The sequence below is a fragment of the Netta rufina genome (assembly GCF_964035555.1).
Source record: "Netta rufina genome assembly, chromosome: 8".
Lineage (NCBI taxonomy): Eukaryota > Metazoa > Chordata > Aves > Anseriformes > Anatidae > Netta > Netta rufina.
The window spans coordinates 1,218,562-1,234,192 of NC_140131.1; the positions used below are offsets into that span (position 1 = coordinate 1,218,562).

Here is a 15,631-nt window from a genome sequence, read left to right on the forward strand (position 1 = left end):
TCTAAAACCTTTGAAAGTTTAAAACCATCACACTTCTACAGATGCCATTCCCTGAAGATGGAAACTTCATTGCAAATTTCCCTAGAAGTCTATAATAATACAACTTTATGAACTACTAGGAACACTATTTTTCAGTCATAAGTGGTAGGACAGTTTAAGAAAAACCTCTCAGTTTCCCATATTATCATTCTTATTTTTTGAAGTGAGGATGTATTCCAGGTATTCCAAATTCACAACGATCAGGGCAATTCATACTAAACTGAAGAGCCAAACAAAAAATTTATAGTCTTAACATACAAAGACATAAAACAGCTAAAGAAATATCAGTGGTGAGCAAAAAGGAAAAAAAAAAAAAAGATGCAGAATTTGCCTTCACTGTATGTCTAACTTACCTTTATCCCATTTTCTTAACTCAAAAAAAAAAAAAAAAAGGTCTTTTAACCTTCAGATTTTATCAAATGTGAAACCAGAAATAGATACTCTTTACAAGGAATTCTCAGAACTTTCCTATAATTGCTGTGTTTCAGTAGACTGAAAAGCCAAAGTGAGTCATACAGCGATTAGTGCAAGAGATGCATGGAATATATCCAGAAGCCCTGCTAGGTTTTAGCTTTTCTTTAATATAAACTTTGCATCTACCTAATTTATTTCAAACTAGTTACAAACCAATTTCAGTAAAGGCATAATCCAGACATGTTTAACTACTTCATACGGAATACGTGCTTTGACAGATGGAAGTCCAACTTGAAAACTTGTTAAATTGAAAGATGTGCACATTCTTCCTTTTACTGATGATAACACTATCAGAAAAGCTTGAAAATAGATAAACTAATTTTGAACAACTACGTTTCCAATGGAAATCGGAAGCTCTGATTCTCTGAACTGTAACTGTGCAAGTTTCTGTGACAGCAAAGAATGACTTTATCAGACAATAGAGTTTTATTTGAAAGATATTGTCTGGCACAGACATTCTCAGCCTCTTTTCTCCCCGGTGACATCATCAGTAGACAATTGAAGATGGCCACAATAAAAACAACAAAGTCCCCATGAAACTATAATTTATCTCTGTAACTACCATTGTTAAATAATACGTAGTTCAGAAAGTGATTTTTCATTCACCATGACTTGATGAACAGTATGTTGAGAATAACAGCTATAATTACAATCATGCTAATTTAGCTAAAATGTCATTAACTTTAATGTCTTCTTGGGCTAAATTCAGATTGTTCTCTATAGATTTAAAGAAGAACAGCCAATAATCAGATATGAACCTGCCACTCCGTTTGGCACCCATTAAAATGGGGTAGTTCTCAGCAGTGTCCTAAGGTAGATGAAGAATATTTTTAGGCAGATTAGTAAGGAGACATTCATGGAGAATGAAGTCTGCCATGAATAGAAGAGTAGTTCCAGCCTGTCTCAGCCCCATTTTGTACAGTCACAGACTTTTTATCTCGACAGCCACAGCAGCCTAAATCCCAGGTATTAGACACACCCACTGTTATCTGTTCAACAGCAAACAGAAGGAATTCTGTAGATCCAGGAACAGAAATTTGCACTTTCCTTTGCAGCATCTGATACTGTCAGATATGGTGTTGACTAGAAACATATACGAAACACTCATCTGACACAATATGCTGGCTCCTGAGTTACTGCACCATTACCTATGTATGGGGCACAACCTTCCTCATGACCTTCCTACACAGAAAGTGGGAGAATGGGCATTTGCTCAGGTCCTGTACATACAATCTCCAGTCCCTGGGTCTGATTTGTAAAGTACATAATCGATATAAATCCTCTGATAAGCACATGCTTAAACATTTTATTAAGCTAGGTCTACTGTGCATAGTATACTGTAGGGTCCAACTCTAAATGCCACTTACAGGCTTGCCCTTTGAACAAGACTGCCAAAAATGAGGGTGGTGGCTCACTGCTAACAACATTGACTCAGGCAGTGCTGAAGTGCTCTGTGTCTCATCATGAAATTGGTCCCTGGAGGGAGAATTCCCTCCTCCACATCACTAATCTTTGTGTGACAATAATATACTCTGCAGTGGGTACTATGACTATCATTCAGGAGAAAGAGACCCAGTAGGAAACTATCCAAATGGATGAGTCAGAGAAAGGAAGTTCATTTTGATGTGGGAGACACTGTCCTCATTAAATGAGGGAAAGTACTTCATTTAAAAGAAACAACCAATCATTCAAAAATAATGTGATAATATTAGATGATTAACCTAGTGTTCTACAAATACACCTTTTAGAGCAGCAGTAAGCAACTCTTCAAATATAATTATGGATCCACAACAAACAATTCTGAACAGATATTAAAAAAAAAAAAAAGAAAAAAAAAAGAAAAAAAAAGAGGGAATCCTCTTCAATCTGAATTAATCTGAACAATCAATAAGAAAGCATTGTCATGACAGGTTATAAAAATGATTCTCAAAATTATTAAAGATAATGTCCGACATTATATCAACCTTTTTGCATATAACTTTGAGCCTTATGAGCTTTCACAGTCAGAAGTTATTGCTACACAATAAGATCTTCTTTTTGTCATTCATTTAACCAATTTTTACTACACATCATTAATATCACATAACTCTAAAGGCACTGCAAGAAGTAGAGCATAGCAAGCCAAACTTCGGCTTTCAGATGTTACAGTTTTCATAGTTCACAAATTTGGATTTTTGGATTTTTTTTGGATTTTCGATTTTTTTTTTGAGGTTAGAGCTCATTTCTATTCTAGAGACCTCACTGTCCTATCATATTTTTGAACAAGTTCCAAAAGCTTTCCAGGCTTTAATTTTGGAAGGCTCACAACAGCACTGGCTTAAGAAAAATACTCCCAATGAAGGGGTTTGTTGAGCTAGAACTCACTGAAGAGAGAATAGTTTTTGGACTGTAAGAACAGGCAAAGAGCCTCAGTGCAATTCCGTGAACAGATGCCAGAGACATTGCCTGCCCCTTTCCCCATGTTCTGTGCTGACAGCACGGGATTGGTATAGCCATGTGTTCAATCACATCAGACAGACAATCATTTTTTAGGCTGAATTTAAGTAAACTTTAGGTTTACTTATAGAATACTTTAACTTTTTGATGTATACACCTCTGAAATTGTCATGACTTTTCCATTTATGTTACTTCAATATTTTCAGATATCTTCATACACATGAGGTTTACAGCCATTTTCTTTCCAGCATCAAGTCCTAGCTGTTGCTATAGAAACAGACATATTGCCCCAAATACTTATATTTCTTATACTTTTGTTGCTCTAATCATCCAAATTGCAAGTGATTCATACAGAAGATAACTCTTCGTTCTTTGTCTTGAAAAATATGATATACTTCACCTTCCCGTCACTTATGCCAGAGTAAGTCCACAACAGTAATGGTGTTGCTCCAAGTGTAAATGTTACAAGCTGCATGTTAGGCACACATTTTGAAATTACTTTGTAATTCAGTACATCTTCTCTGTCTTACTTTGATTTCAGGAAAAATACATTCCACAAACAGAAGGGAAAACAAATTTTTCTTAATGTTGAAAAACTTGAGACTTATACTCACTTTCCGATTGCATTTGGCAGAATTGTAAGCTGATTGTCGTCTACTTTTAAAGTTGTCAGCCTTTTCAACAGTCCTACAAAACAGAAAAGAAGGGAGTAATAGAAAAATATCTCACCTTTTTTCACTTTCTCCAATATTCTTAAATAAGCAATGATGTCTAACACTAAATAATTTAGGTCTAGATTTTAGAAAAAATACAGTATACAAACACATTCTTGTCCCATTGAAAATATGTTTCATCAAAATGAAGCACAGATTAAATGTTGAACTGGATGGCAACAAGTGAAATATTAGGTATATTTCTGAAGTCTTGAAAAGAAATGAAAAGAAAAAAAATAGGAATAGTATCCTATCTGTCTAGGAAGTGCAGTATTTCTAGTTGTCTATGAATTATCATGAAGTCTCACAACAACCAAAAAATAAAATAAAATCCTCAACTATAAAAACATGAGCTATGGAGTTCTCACCTATGGAGTCTGGCAGTTGCTGCAACATATTTGATGACAACAGGAGATCTTCAAGTCCTTCACATCCTGATATGTCCAAATCAACAGTTTCTATCCTGTTTTTTGACATATCCAGGTACACGAGCTGTTTTAACTTCCCTATAGACTTAATAGCATGTTACAAAGTGTTACTTGAACAGATAGAAACTGCTTGCCCACCTCTAAATTTAAAGACAAACAACTGTAATATGGATTTATATTTAGTTCTCACAACATGCTTTTTTATTTATTTCACCAAAGCAGCATCAGTAGTGGTCTAATAGCCTCACGGTTCAGGAAGCTGCAAAAACAAAGGCTTAACTATGGGACAGAGCTGAAAATTAGTTTCTCTGTGACTTTTAAAGAGATCAGGTGAAAATTCTAAGGCCTATTAAGATGCTATCCATTGTGGTTAAACTAGCCTTTAATTCTGTAAGTCAGCTGTACGTAAGTGACACATGCCACACTAATTCATGTGTTCCAGAGGCATTAAATCTGCTGAAAGTTTGAGTTCTCCAAGTCATCCAGCTGTATTAATTCTTCACTTGGACACAGAGCCAAGAGACATTTACTTGCAATTCACGTCTACTTGTACCAGCAGGCCACTGGGGCTAGATATGCAGGCAATGCTTTTCTGTATCATACTGATTGTCTACATTTGATAAAATCTAAAATTAGACTTCAGATATTCATAGCTCAATTATAAGAGGTTAATCCCAGCAGTATACTTTGTGAATGCAGTGTTTAATCGCTGCTATAACATCAATGAGTAACATGACAGAAACTCTTCCCTAATTTCTTTGATAATCTGTTTATCATGCAAAAGTTTGAAACTATAGAAGTAATTTGCTTCTTGATTCATTACCACAAGATGGTCACTTCATTCTAGACATGAAATTTCACCCCAAAAAAATCAACAAAAGAAGGTGCTGTTGTTTTTCCTATACTAAAGCCTACAAGTGGAACAGCACAGAGATATCACTTCTGGGTTTACAGTGAATGAGCTGGATCTACAACCAAATGGCACAGATATGATTGCAAAGGAGGAGTGAGATAAGGCAGCACAATACCATTACTAGAAATTGCCATCTGCTTGCAGTGCCTTGCATTCACATTAACACTTTGTGTTAAATGTGAATGTTTTGTGTTAAAAACAAAGTGTTAATGTGAATTACTTGTTTTCCACAGAAAGTACAGACTTGCTACAAAGTAAAATGAGCAATATCAAAATTACATTTCAAAACACATGAATGAACATTTATGGTCTATAAGAGAACTTTATAGCTTTGGGTAGACCATGGCAATTGCCTATGAAATTGTATGGATTCTACAAAAGTGTTGTTTTTGTTTGTTTGTTTGTTTGTTTTTTAAATTATTTACTTATACTTTTAGTGGTTATCCACTGTACGTATGAAAAAGGTTAATAATTTTAGACAGCTTTATTTGTCAAACAATATGAATGTAGTTTGCTTTCACCTCTTACCTTGCTGACACCTGCTCTCTGCTTCTAAGTAGGCAGTTTCCTATTATCATTATTCAGATCTGAGTTGTAAAAAGGGAAAAATCTCCCTTTCAACCCAATCTTTGCCATTCTAACGGTTGAATATAATCTTTGTTTCTAGCACAGACTACTATTTTTTTAAAACCAAATTATCAACACTGGAAACCTGACAAATCTCTAAATCTTCAAATCAATTACCAGTTAGTAATTCCTTTCTAATTTCAGAAGTCAAAATTTAAGGCTAGTATTAACTGTTTTAAACAGCCTGTCTTGGAGAATGTTTTCATAAAACATTGGGTCTTACTAGAATCAGATTTAGTAGACATAAATTATTCCCTGAAAATAATTAAGTTTCTTGGGACTCAGTTCCAAGATCTACAGAACACCTTCAGCTCTGAACACCCTCTCTAGGGTTTATGATAGCTCAGCAGGACTGTGTCTGGAACACATTTTAGCACTGGATATATTAACCAATTTCGTTGTCATCAGAAAAGAAATAGAATAATGGTTATAATATTTATGCCCACATCCTCTTGTATAGGTGACTTCTTCTACTCAGTTACACTGCAGCAATAATACTGTAACATGTCTGTTTTTGATCTCCAGTTGGTATCAGAATCAACAAATGGTTTCAAAATCAGCCCTTTTTAAATCTTATTTTATTTTTTTCCACTAACAAAGTTTTCAAAAAGTGGACATATGTACAGTGTCTGAAAATGACCATTTTCTGTGGAGACATCCTGCTTAACACAAAATGAAAAATGATCCTAAATTATTTTAGATTAAAGAGTCCTTGTTCAATGAAGAAAATTGAATTTTGATTAATAAATGTTCAAAGCTGAAAGAGGACATACCACTTCTCCTTACAACACCTAAACGTTTTTATGCTAGATCTATTTCTAAAAGTTCTCTGCACCAGTGGAGCATCATTATGTGAAACACAAGATCTGCTACCTGTGTGGAAAAAGGTTAATGACTGGGATCTCTTTCCCCAGTCATTGTTTATTAATATCAAATTATTTATGTCAATAAATACTGAAAAAAAAAAAAACAAATCCAAGTTCTGTCATGGGGTAGCAAGAACTCAGAAACATTACTAATACAGACCCATGACCCTAATGGCTAGATTTTTAAATAGCTCTTGTTCTTTTTCTAAATGGAATGCTTTTAGAGTGCTATCTTCATTCCACTGTCTCAGTCACTTCTAGTATAGTTGAACATGTACATACTACCTGTTTTCTTTAATTTTATTTAGATTACTTAATATTTCCTCTTCCTTCTTAAAAGTCAAGTAGGGTTTTATAAAACTGCTAGTTAATGTATGGTGTCTGAGAAGACAACAGTAAACAATTTCCCTTCACAATGAAAACTACACGAGGCTTAAATAAAACAGGCACATTCCCATTTAGACACTATCACGCAATAACACAACATTTAAAAGGTCTTCATATTTATGTCTGCTTTTAGGGTATGGCTACTATATTATTTTTTTGATAATAACTAATTCACTTTAATTAATTAACTTTAACTAGGAATATGCACCCATTCAAGAAATGCACATACATTCATTTACTGCAGGGTAAATAGTTAATTATTAGCTTAACAGATTTGATTACATGAAATAAAATTTCATACCCCAGGTAGTATTTGCAAAGAATTATTGTCCATCCACAATTCCTTTAGATTTTGTATTTGTTCGAGAACCTCAGGCTGAGGAAAAGAATAGATAGTATTATGGACAGTTACATAAACCTGTTGGTTATTTTTAGTTAAATAAATCAGTATTTTCTTACAGAAAGATTCCCTCCATCTTCCTTTTTTTTTTTTTTTTTTTAAACACCCATCACACTCTCAGATAGATAATGAAACAAACAGTATATTAAATGAACTGACTTTACATGTTATTGCTCTTTTTAAAAACTTGTAAGAAATGTAAGAAACCTTTGGAAATGAAATGAATACAAAGAACTCCTTAGAAGCTCTTGTTCTAAGCAGTTTATTGGCAGTATGCAATTTATGAACAAAGCAAATAAGCGAAGTGAGAAATGTGGAGTTTTAGAAACAATCTGCTGAGAAGAAAGACCAAATCTCATCTTGCAGCACATGTTAAACTCTGCCTTTTACATAATTTATGGTCTCAAAAATAGCTTAACAAAGGCTGATTCCTGAACGCTTTCCTGAATATACCACATTTATGAACTATTTAATGTCTGTAATTGTCATATTCAGTAGTTAAAACAGCAGCATACAATGATCAAACCTTAAAATTACAGTAATATTAAGCTTTAATCGGATGTTCTATTTTTTTCAACATTATAGATGTCAGTGAGAGAAACAGAAAAGGGCAATTCCCCCAAATCATTTCTCATTCATTACAGCTTTGAAAATCAAGAATTATCAGGTCACCAACATTTCCATGTTTCAGCCTAACCAGTATTTTTCTTTTTGATGAAACACAATTTTCACAGGTAAAACAAGACTTTCAATTTGCCTTAACTCTGTAAAGTTAGAGTTTTTTTCAAAGTCTGCCAGAAACTGATAAAATACTTGATTCAGAACGAACCAGAGTCTAGCATGTGAAAAGCCTGTAGTACTATTTCACCAGAATTATTAAACATAGCTAGAAAAAATGTATCTGTCTAACATCCTAGGACCTCATACTGACCTCATACTGTTTCTGAGACGTGTCAGTTCCTATAGACATTGTGAAAACTTCCCTGAAGGGAACAACAACTTGATTATTTTCTATACTAAGACTGGGGAAAATTCCTGAAAGCCATTCTTTCCCAGGGAACCTGAGTTACCTCTTAGAGTTTAGTTAGGGACAGAAACTGCTTTTGGTGAAAAAAAAAAAAAAAAAAAAAAAAAAATTACTTCTGCTAAAAGTAATTTCTAATATATTTGGGATTTAATGCTAGATTTTAAGGATATGTAATTAACATGGGTATTTACAGTAAGATCACCAATTCATCTCACACTGAAGTAGTCCAACAGTGGCAACCGGCTGAGAGTGAGAATCGCTTTGATCTGAGCTGCAGAAGCTTGATGCAGATGTAGTGTACTGCATTATCAATGCTGACCTCATGGAAGACAACAAATCTATTTTACAGGTAAATGTGACCATAACGTGTGGCCATAATACCGTAATGCCTTTCAAGTAAAAGTTTAATCTCCCAAGCACAGAGCATCCAAAACACAGTGGCATGCTACTAAGAAAAGGTATTTCTTACCAGCTCAGAGAATTCATTATTGCCCAGATCAAGTCTCTCCAGTTGAGTCAGTTTATGCATTGACCTGTAACAGATTAGGAAATTTCTAAGATGAAATTTTTCCTTGGGAGCAGTCAGTCAAATTTTACTTAGGGAAGAAAAAAGCTCAGATGATATTGGTGTTGTAAGAAGAGTTACATCAGCTGGACATTATTGCAGAAGAGAACAATGCGCTTCAGCTTCCTGACATTAGCTAAAGTTCTAGAACTGCTAAGATAGCAACAAATATTTTAATATAAAAATGAACATACAATCTCACTATAATTTTGCATAATTGCTCAAGGAAAATGACTCATTTATAAGCAATTGAAAATAATATAAATCATGACATCTACATTTGTAAATTTATGATCAACTTCTTCATAAACTACTAAAAAGTATTTAGTCTCTTTACAGCAAAAGTACAAAGGATGCCTGTTACATCCCTGAAACTGCATCTAACTTCAGCCATGATATGAAAGCATTTTTGTGACAAGGAGAAGCACAAAGGCTGCATGCTACACAGCTGGAGCTCAGCTAAGGCTGTTTGCGGTCCTTGTGTTGGCTTAACAGACTGCCCTGAGCCCATGGGGTCCTCTCCTCTTGGGGCTGCTGTATGGGTGACCTGAAACAGGGCTTCTGTTTTGGTCATGAGGAAACTAACTCACACCAACAAGCAATGGTACTCAGTGGCATTTAGTGACACTCACTGTCTTCCAGTAGCTTAGGAAAAAAATAGCATTGTAAGTGGATGAAAAATAGAAAAGAGTTTTCTAATTAAACAATCAGTTTAAGATTCAAGCCTCTAACATGCTGCAAGGCACACCTAGGCAAGGATTTCTCTGTGCAGTCCGTGGCCGTGCAGCATGGTGCTGCATGGGACCCCACTGGGGCGAGACAGGCTCCACGCAGCCACGGCTGCAAAAGCCAGGGTGACAGCAACATCAACCAAAGCAGCTTATCCTCTTCACAGCATTAGGAAGGAGAGACAAGTAAGAATGCATCATGTGAAACTGAACCAAAAGTAAGTATCAAATATGCATGATGGAGTAAAGGGCTTTAAATGATGAATAATTGGGATTTATGTCTGCAGCTGATCACCACGTAACAGCCACAAAGGCACTTTCATTGTCTGGGCTCAGGTGACTCAAACAGTGAAATAAGAGGAAAAATGAAAAATGACTAAAAGCGATTTGATGAAATTCCTGATTTATTGAACTAAATGGAATAAATCTCCCAAGTTTACCTCCGGATTTGTCCTGTGAGGAAAAAAAGGTTATTTCTAGTATAGCTTAGACCTATAAAGGCACATGTCACACCATATGTGGACTGACTCTGAAAAGTATTTAATGTACCAGTTTTGAATATAGGTAAGCTTTTAAAAATACACGGAACTTTTAAAAACTACTGAGAATGTGTCATGGGCACTGACTCAAAGAAGTAATCCCAAAGCAGCAAAGATATTTTCAAAATGGAAGGAAAATTGCTGAGCAACTTCTTAACACGAGTTGAAGGACTGAACATGCCAGAAGGGTGGCAGTACGGTGATTTCTTCCATTGGAATGGATGTTCTGCTGTAATGTAACGTACAACTTTGCTCATACTGGACAAATAAATAAATAAATAAATAAATAAATAAATAAATACTAAGGCTGATTTATACGCTGATAGATATGAACTATTGCTACCTCACACCTTCCCAAACTGTTAGAATCTCATAGTTTTATGAAGTTAAGATTAGGAAGTTGCATTCAAAATTACTATGACATTAGAGAGTAAGAGCAGTGTCCTCATTTGAATATATTGATCTTCATGGTTTACGATGGTTGACTTTTAAAGTAAGTAAATGATTTCAAATAGTGCACTCAATGCTTTATATTTAAAGAGGTTATTAAATTTAAACCAAATAGCTTTATAAATATTACACACAGATTTTATTCATTTTGAAAATAAAATGGAATAATGAGATCATATTCCTCAAGGCCTGCTAATGAAAATTCTGCACTAAACAAGGCATTTCAGACATTAAGTCTTCCAGGGCCGCACGAGCTGCTGCTGTGCAAGTGGTGCAAGATGCCAGGGAGTGCCCTCGGGTGCTGGCTCACAGCTTCCCTTCTGCTGCCTCAGCACGAGTGCTTCCTCGCCCAGCTTTGGCTCCTATGGGTTAGCTCTAACCAAGCAATTCCTGGACATATCTGGGAGACAGCCTGGCCAGAACCGCTTCCAAAAGGCAGGCAATGTGGCTGCCCTGTTCTGGAAAATGTTCAAATTTAATAAATTAATTACTGCCTCTATTTCCATGAACAAAACTGGGACAGGATAGTATCACTGCTGTAGGACTTCTCTTTAAGCCCTACCATTTTTCAATAGTACAGTGAAGTATTTTCTGCTAGACATATATTATTCAAATGAAAAAGTTGGTAGATAAATATTTAGCCCTCAAGTTTAAGAATTTATATATTTTATTAGATTTCTTTAATTAAACAGACTCTTTGACCTACTGCATTTCTCCATCTTTCAGCTTAACTTCAAGGAATGAATGTTAGGGTCATAACTTAAGATCAAGTGCCACATGTGCTTCTGTACTTTATAGAAACTAATGATCTGCAAAGAAAAGTTGTTAGGAGACATCTAGGACTCTTAGGCAAATCGCTCACTGCTGCACCAATCAAGTAATTCCTTTGGACAGGAGCTCCTGTATCTAGCTCGTTATTGTTCATGTAACATAATTTCCAGTATTTTCAAACACAGAAAATTTAAGCAACATAATGTATAAAAGCCAGTACATTTACACAATGGTTTGGGGAAATGCAATGCCAAATCCTTTGCAGGTGATGTCATCAGTACTGTGAAACTACTGCAGGTCACACTCCTATGTTATTGATTTCTTCAGTACTTTCTTTGTTCTTTTCTAAAATATTCTTATATGTGTTTATTACTGGTCTTTTTTTTTTTTTTTTTTTTTTTGTCCAGTTCTGCACAATCTCTGCTTCTTGCCAAGTCTTTGAGACTCAGCAACTAGCTTATTTCTGCTGATCACACAGTGTTTTGGAAATACCTCAAAACAGTCACAGATTACTTTCAAAATCTTTCATGCTGAAGTCACCCTAGTGCAGATTAATTCACGATAACATCTTTTTAATGTCTTCTGATAGTTCATTTATTTAGTACTCACTCGAGCTCACTGTTCTAGGTAGTTTCTTTATATTTTCTTCTTTCTGTCCCACATCTTCCATCTATCTGATCAATAATCACAGATATCTTTGAGACAGGAAAGCAAGAGAGACCTTTTGGTTTTGTTTGCTAGAATGAGAGGTAGTTGCCTGCACAGTTCTGAAGGGGTTAGCACCTAAATTGAATGGAAAAGTTACAGCAATTTTTTGACTACAAGGTGCAAAACAAGATGGTGTAGCTTAAGCCTGAAGCATGGAGTGGTTAAATCTGACATTGTTCCAAAATGATACTTATCAACAGAACTATGATTAATCAAGACTGAGCACACAGATTATTAAACAGAAATGACTTTTTATATACTCTATACTGAGTCCCCTTTTAAGTTAGTAATATAACTCTTGATTCATGCTTCCCAATTCCCAATCTGCTTCTTACTGCCTTTTTGCACTTAAAGTATTTATTACTTTGAATTATTATTGTTATAAAGCCAGACGGAATAATGAAAATATTTTATCTTTCAACAGTAACTGTTCAACATGTTGAAGTATCTGGAAGACAAGAAGCCATTCACGAAGCAATAAGCACTGCACTGGTACAACAGATGAGGACACTAAAGATAATGATGTCACCTGGACAATGTGAATATTTTTCACTCCTTTCCCCAGAGAATTCTGTTTTATATTATGCTCTCCATTAAAATTCTAGCAAAAATATGTTTTAACTCCTCTGGTCCTCCAACTGCACCATGATTCTCTTTGGAAATATCTTGCAAGACCAAGAGAAATTTTACAAAGCCAGACAAAAGCTAATTTTTTAAAACAAAGCTGCAACATACTCATCAGCTCATTTACACTCCCTTTCTCTTTAAATAACACATAAATCCCAGAAAATGTTTACATTTGGTCTAACTTGCTTCTTCTAAAACTTTCACCATTGTGTCTTAATTGATTTAATATTAGCCTAGTTTAGACTTCTGGCACTTAGATACAAGTTGTAAATTTCTATATAAATTTTTAGATTAAGTCAAGTTAATGGAAAAAGTAATTACACTGGTAATTGCAAACACTTGATGACTAAGGACAGTCTTATTACCATAAAGAATCTCATTAACTTTATGAGGATTCTTTACACTAATGTGTGCAACCCCTGGCAGTATGTGCTTACAAGACTGGACTCAGCTTATGAAAAATGATTACAATTACTCAACTACAATTTACCAGTTGCCGTTTTGGAAATCAAAGTATTTCTGCCTGAAACAAATCAATCTGACCCTTCTGAAGACCAGCCATTTGTTCAGCAGTCAGGTAGTACCCACACTTTCAGCCTGAATGATTAGGTTGTGAAAAACAATTAAATATTACAAATCTTGACTACAGGTTTCACTCCTAAGTACCATACAAAGGGTTTATACCCTAGGAAACATCTCAGCATGTCAAGTGAGCATTGCAAGTTTATTGTTATTTACACTTGCAGACATTAAAAGTTTTCCAGTTACAGCATTCACTGCATGCACATTCACAAGTATCACTTAGTACATTGGCTTTACAGCTAAAATGAGGAAACGCGACATATGTTTACAACAGACAGTTCTAGTGAAAACTTTTCTCTCAAAGGCAGTATTACTTGTGGCTTTACCGTTCTGCATTAAAGTTAATAAAAGCTTCTAGTGATTATGTTTCCCCATGCCCATGTTAACAATATGCTCCAAGAATAATCAGCCACAAGGCTGCAATTACCTGCTAACTGGAACTGGAAGCTGAACAGCAGCTTTTCTCTGGTATTTACATATATAATTACTGTTTATACACGCATGGAATTATGTGTCTTGAAATGTAAAACTCTGAAATTCATCAACAATGAAATGAAGGGTAATTTTAAATTACAAACAGGTTTGGGAAAACTTGTGCATTTCATACTGTCTTCTACCTTTGAACAAAAATTCTGCTTTAAAGGGTTTGTTTGCAATACTGTAAGTTCATTATAGAAAACATCTTCTAAATACAGCTTTGAATCATGACTGCATAATTTCTCAAGACGGTCAAATAAATAGTTTCAGAAACTGCAACATTTGTATGGAGACAGATTAATTTCATTCAGCTGATGCTGTATTAAAAGATAAAGCACACTGCCAAATGTACCCAAGGGAACATCATATGAGATTTTCCATTATCTTGTGATATTTTTGTCTCTTTAATGTAACTACTTATATTTTTCTTCTGCAAGATCCATTATATATTTTTTTATGTGGGGTCATTTTATAAAGGTTGAAAAGGAAAGGTGCAATTATGAGTAATGCTCAGTTAAATATTCATTGCTTAAATGATGTAATGTAATTTAATTAATGTGATAATAAAACTTGCAGCCAAAATTTTCACATAAATCTTTATCCATATCACATTTGGATCCATTCTTCCACTCATAACCAACTGCAGGAGCTATATGCAGGAGATCTAATTCTCAGCTGTTGAAGTGGACCTCACAGTAGGTTCAGAATCAGGTGCATTTTTTTAGTTCTACACACAATAATGGACTGTAGTTCTCAAAAAACAAATGTGTGAAAACCAGTGTAAAGAGTAGCTCAGACAGATTACTGAATACTTGGTGGAAAATCAACATTGCTTATAATAGTTTTAATAGCATTCATAATCCATCAACTGTAACTCACACTACAAAATTCAGTGGTATCAATTATAATTCACGGTAATTACATACACTATCTAACATATCTTGCTTATGTTCTTGCATGTTTGCTTAAGTTGCCTTATTTAGAAGTTACATTTCTACAGATTGTTAACACTTCAAATAACCAGGAAATTATCTTGCATTAACAGTTTCATAATAAATAAAGAAAGAAAGAAAAGACTCAACTACCACAACTTATTTTAAAGAAACCACAGTGTTACCACCAAAATCCTGGTCTGACAGAGATGAAATGGTGATTAAGTGAAGGTTTATTCAAACCTTCAATCACAAACTTTTACACATTTCTGATTTTTTTCTACATACAAAGAATTGTACTCATTAATAAAAGTATCTCGAGTAGGTAAAAAGGCATGAGTGAAAAGGAGTTGTGTCAGAGACAAGGTTAGATTTACATAACGATAAATACGATCAAAGATGCAGTACAATACTGCTATATAATGAATGCATAGTTCTTTTCTGTCATAATTCTACTAAGATAGGACTGATAAAGTTATAACAGTTACATGATCTATTTCCTTGTGGAGCAACATAAAGGATTATGTTTATGCAATTTTCTGACAAATGGATACCCTTATTTTCTGAAGAAATAAAAAGCACCTAAAAGGAAATATGTTGTCGTTACTGCAATAACTGCTGTATTAATTTCAAATAATATTTTCTCACACTTTTGTTGTACACAGTAACCTTTATTGCAAAGTTGTTAAAAATGTCACATTCAGGAGTCCCTTCCATTTCTGCTGTTTTAAAACTTACAATATAACTTTCAATTCGTTAATTATTCAGTTTAGAAGTTGCACTGTAAAATTAGTACCTAATGTTGAGAGTCTACCCGTTGCAGAACAGTTAAATTTTAACCAGAACTACAATACTACATGATACAACCACAGAGAACTATTTACTTCTACAGCATTTAATGGATTACAAAGAAATCTCACTATTAGTTTTCAGTGAATCTTA

General features: G+C 34.6%; 1 protein-coding gene across 4 annotated transcripts in view; it reads right to left on the reverse strand.

Annotated features, from left to right (window-relative positions):
• The window catches only part of LRRC7 (leucine rich repeat containing 7), a gene marked incomplete at its 3' end in the record, with an annotated part of 89,924 nt that overhangs the window by 47,051 nt on the left and 27,242 nt on the right, over window positions 1-15,631 (reverse strand). For all 4 annotated transcript variants that reach the window (XM_084290904.1, XM_084290907.1, XM_084290906.1 and 1 more), the window contains exons 6-9: window positions 8,780-8,843; window positions 7,185-7,259; window positions 4,031-4,175; window positions 3,564-3,636 (exon numbers count right to left, since the gene is read on the reverse strand). In XM_084290904.1, coding sequence (XP_084147030.1) covers window positions 3,564-3,636; window positions 4,031-4,175; window positions 7,185-7,259; window positions 8,780-8,843 — 357 coding nt within the window. The remainder of the gene's footprint in view (window positions 1-3,563; window positions 3,637-4,030; window positions 4,176-7,184; window positions 7,260-8,779; window positions 8,844-15,631) is intronic.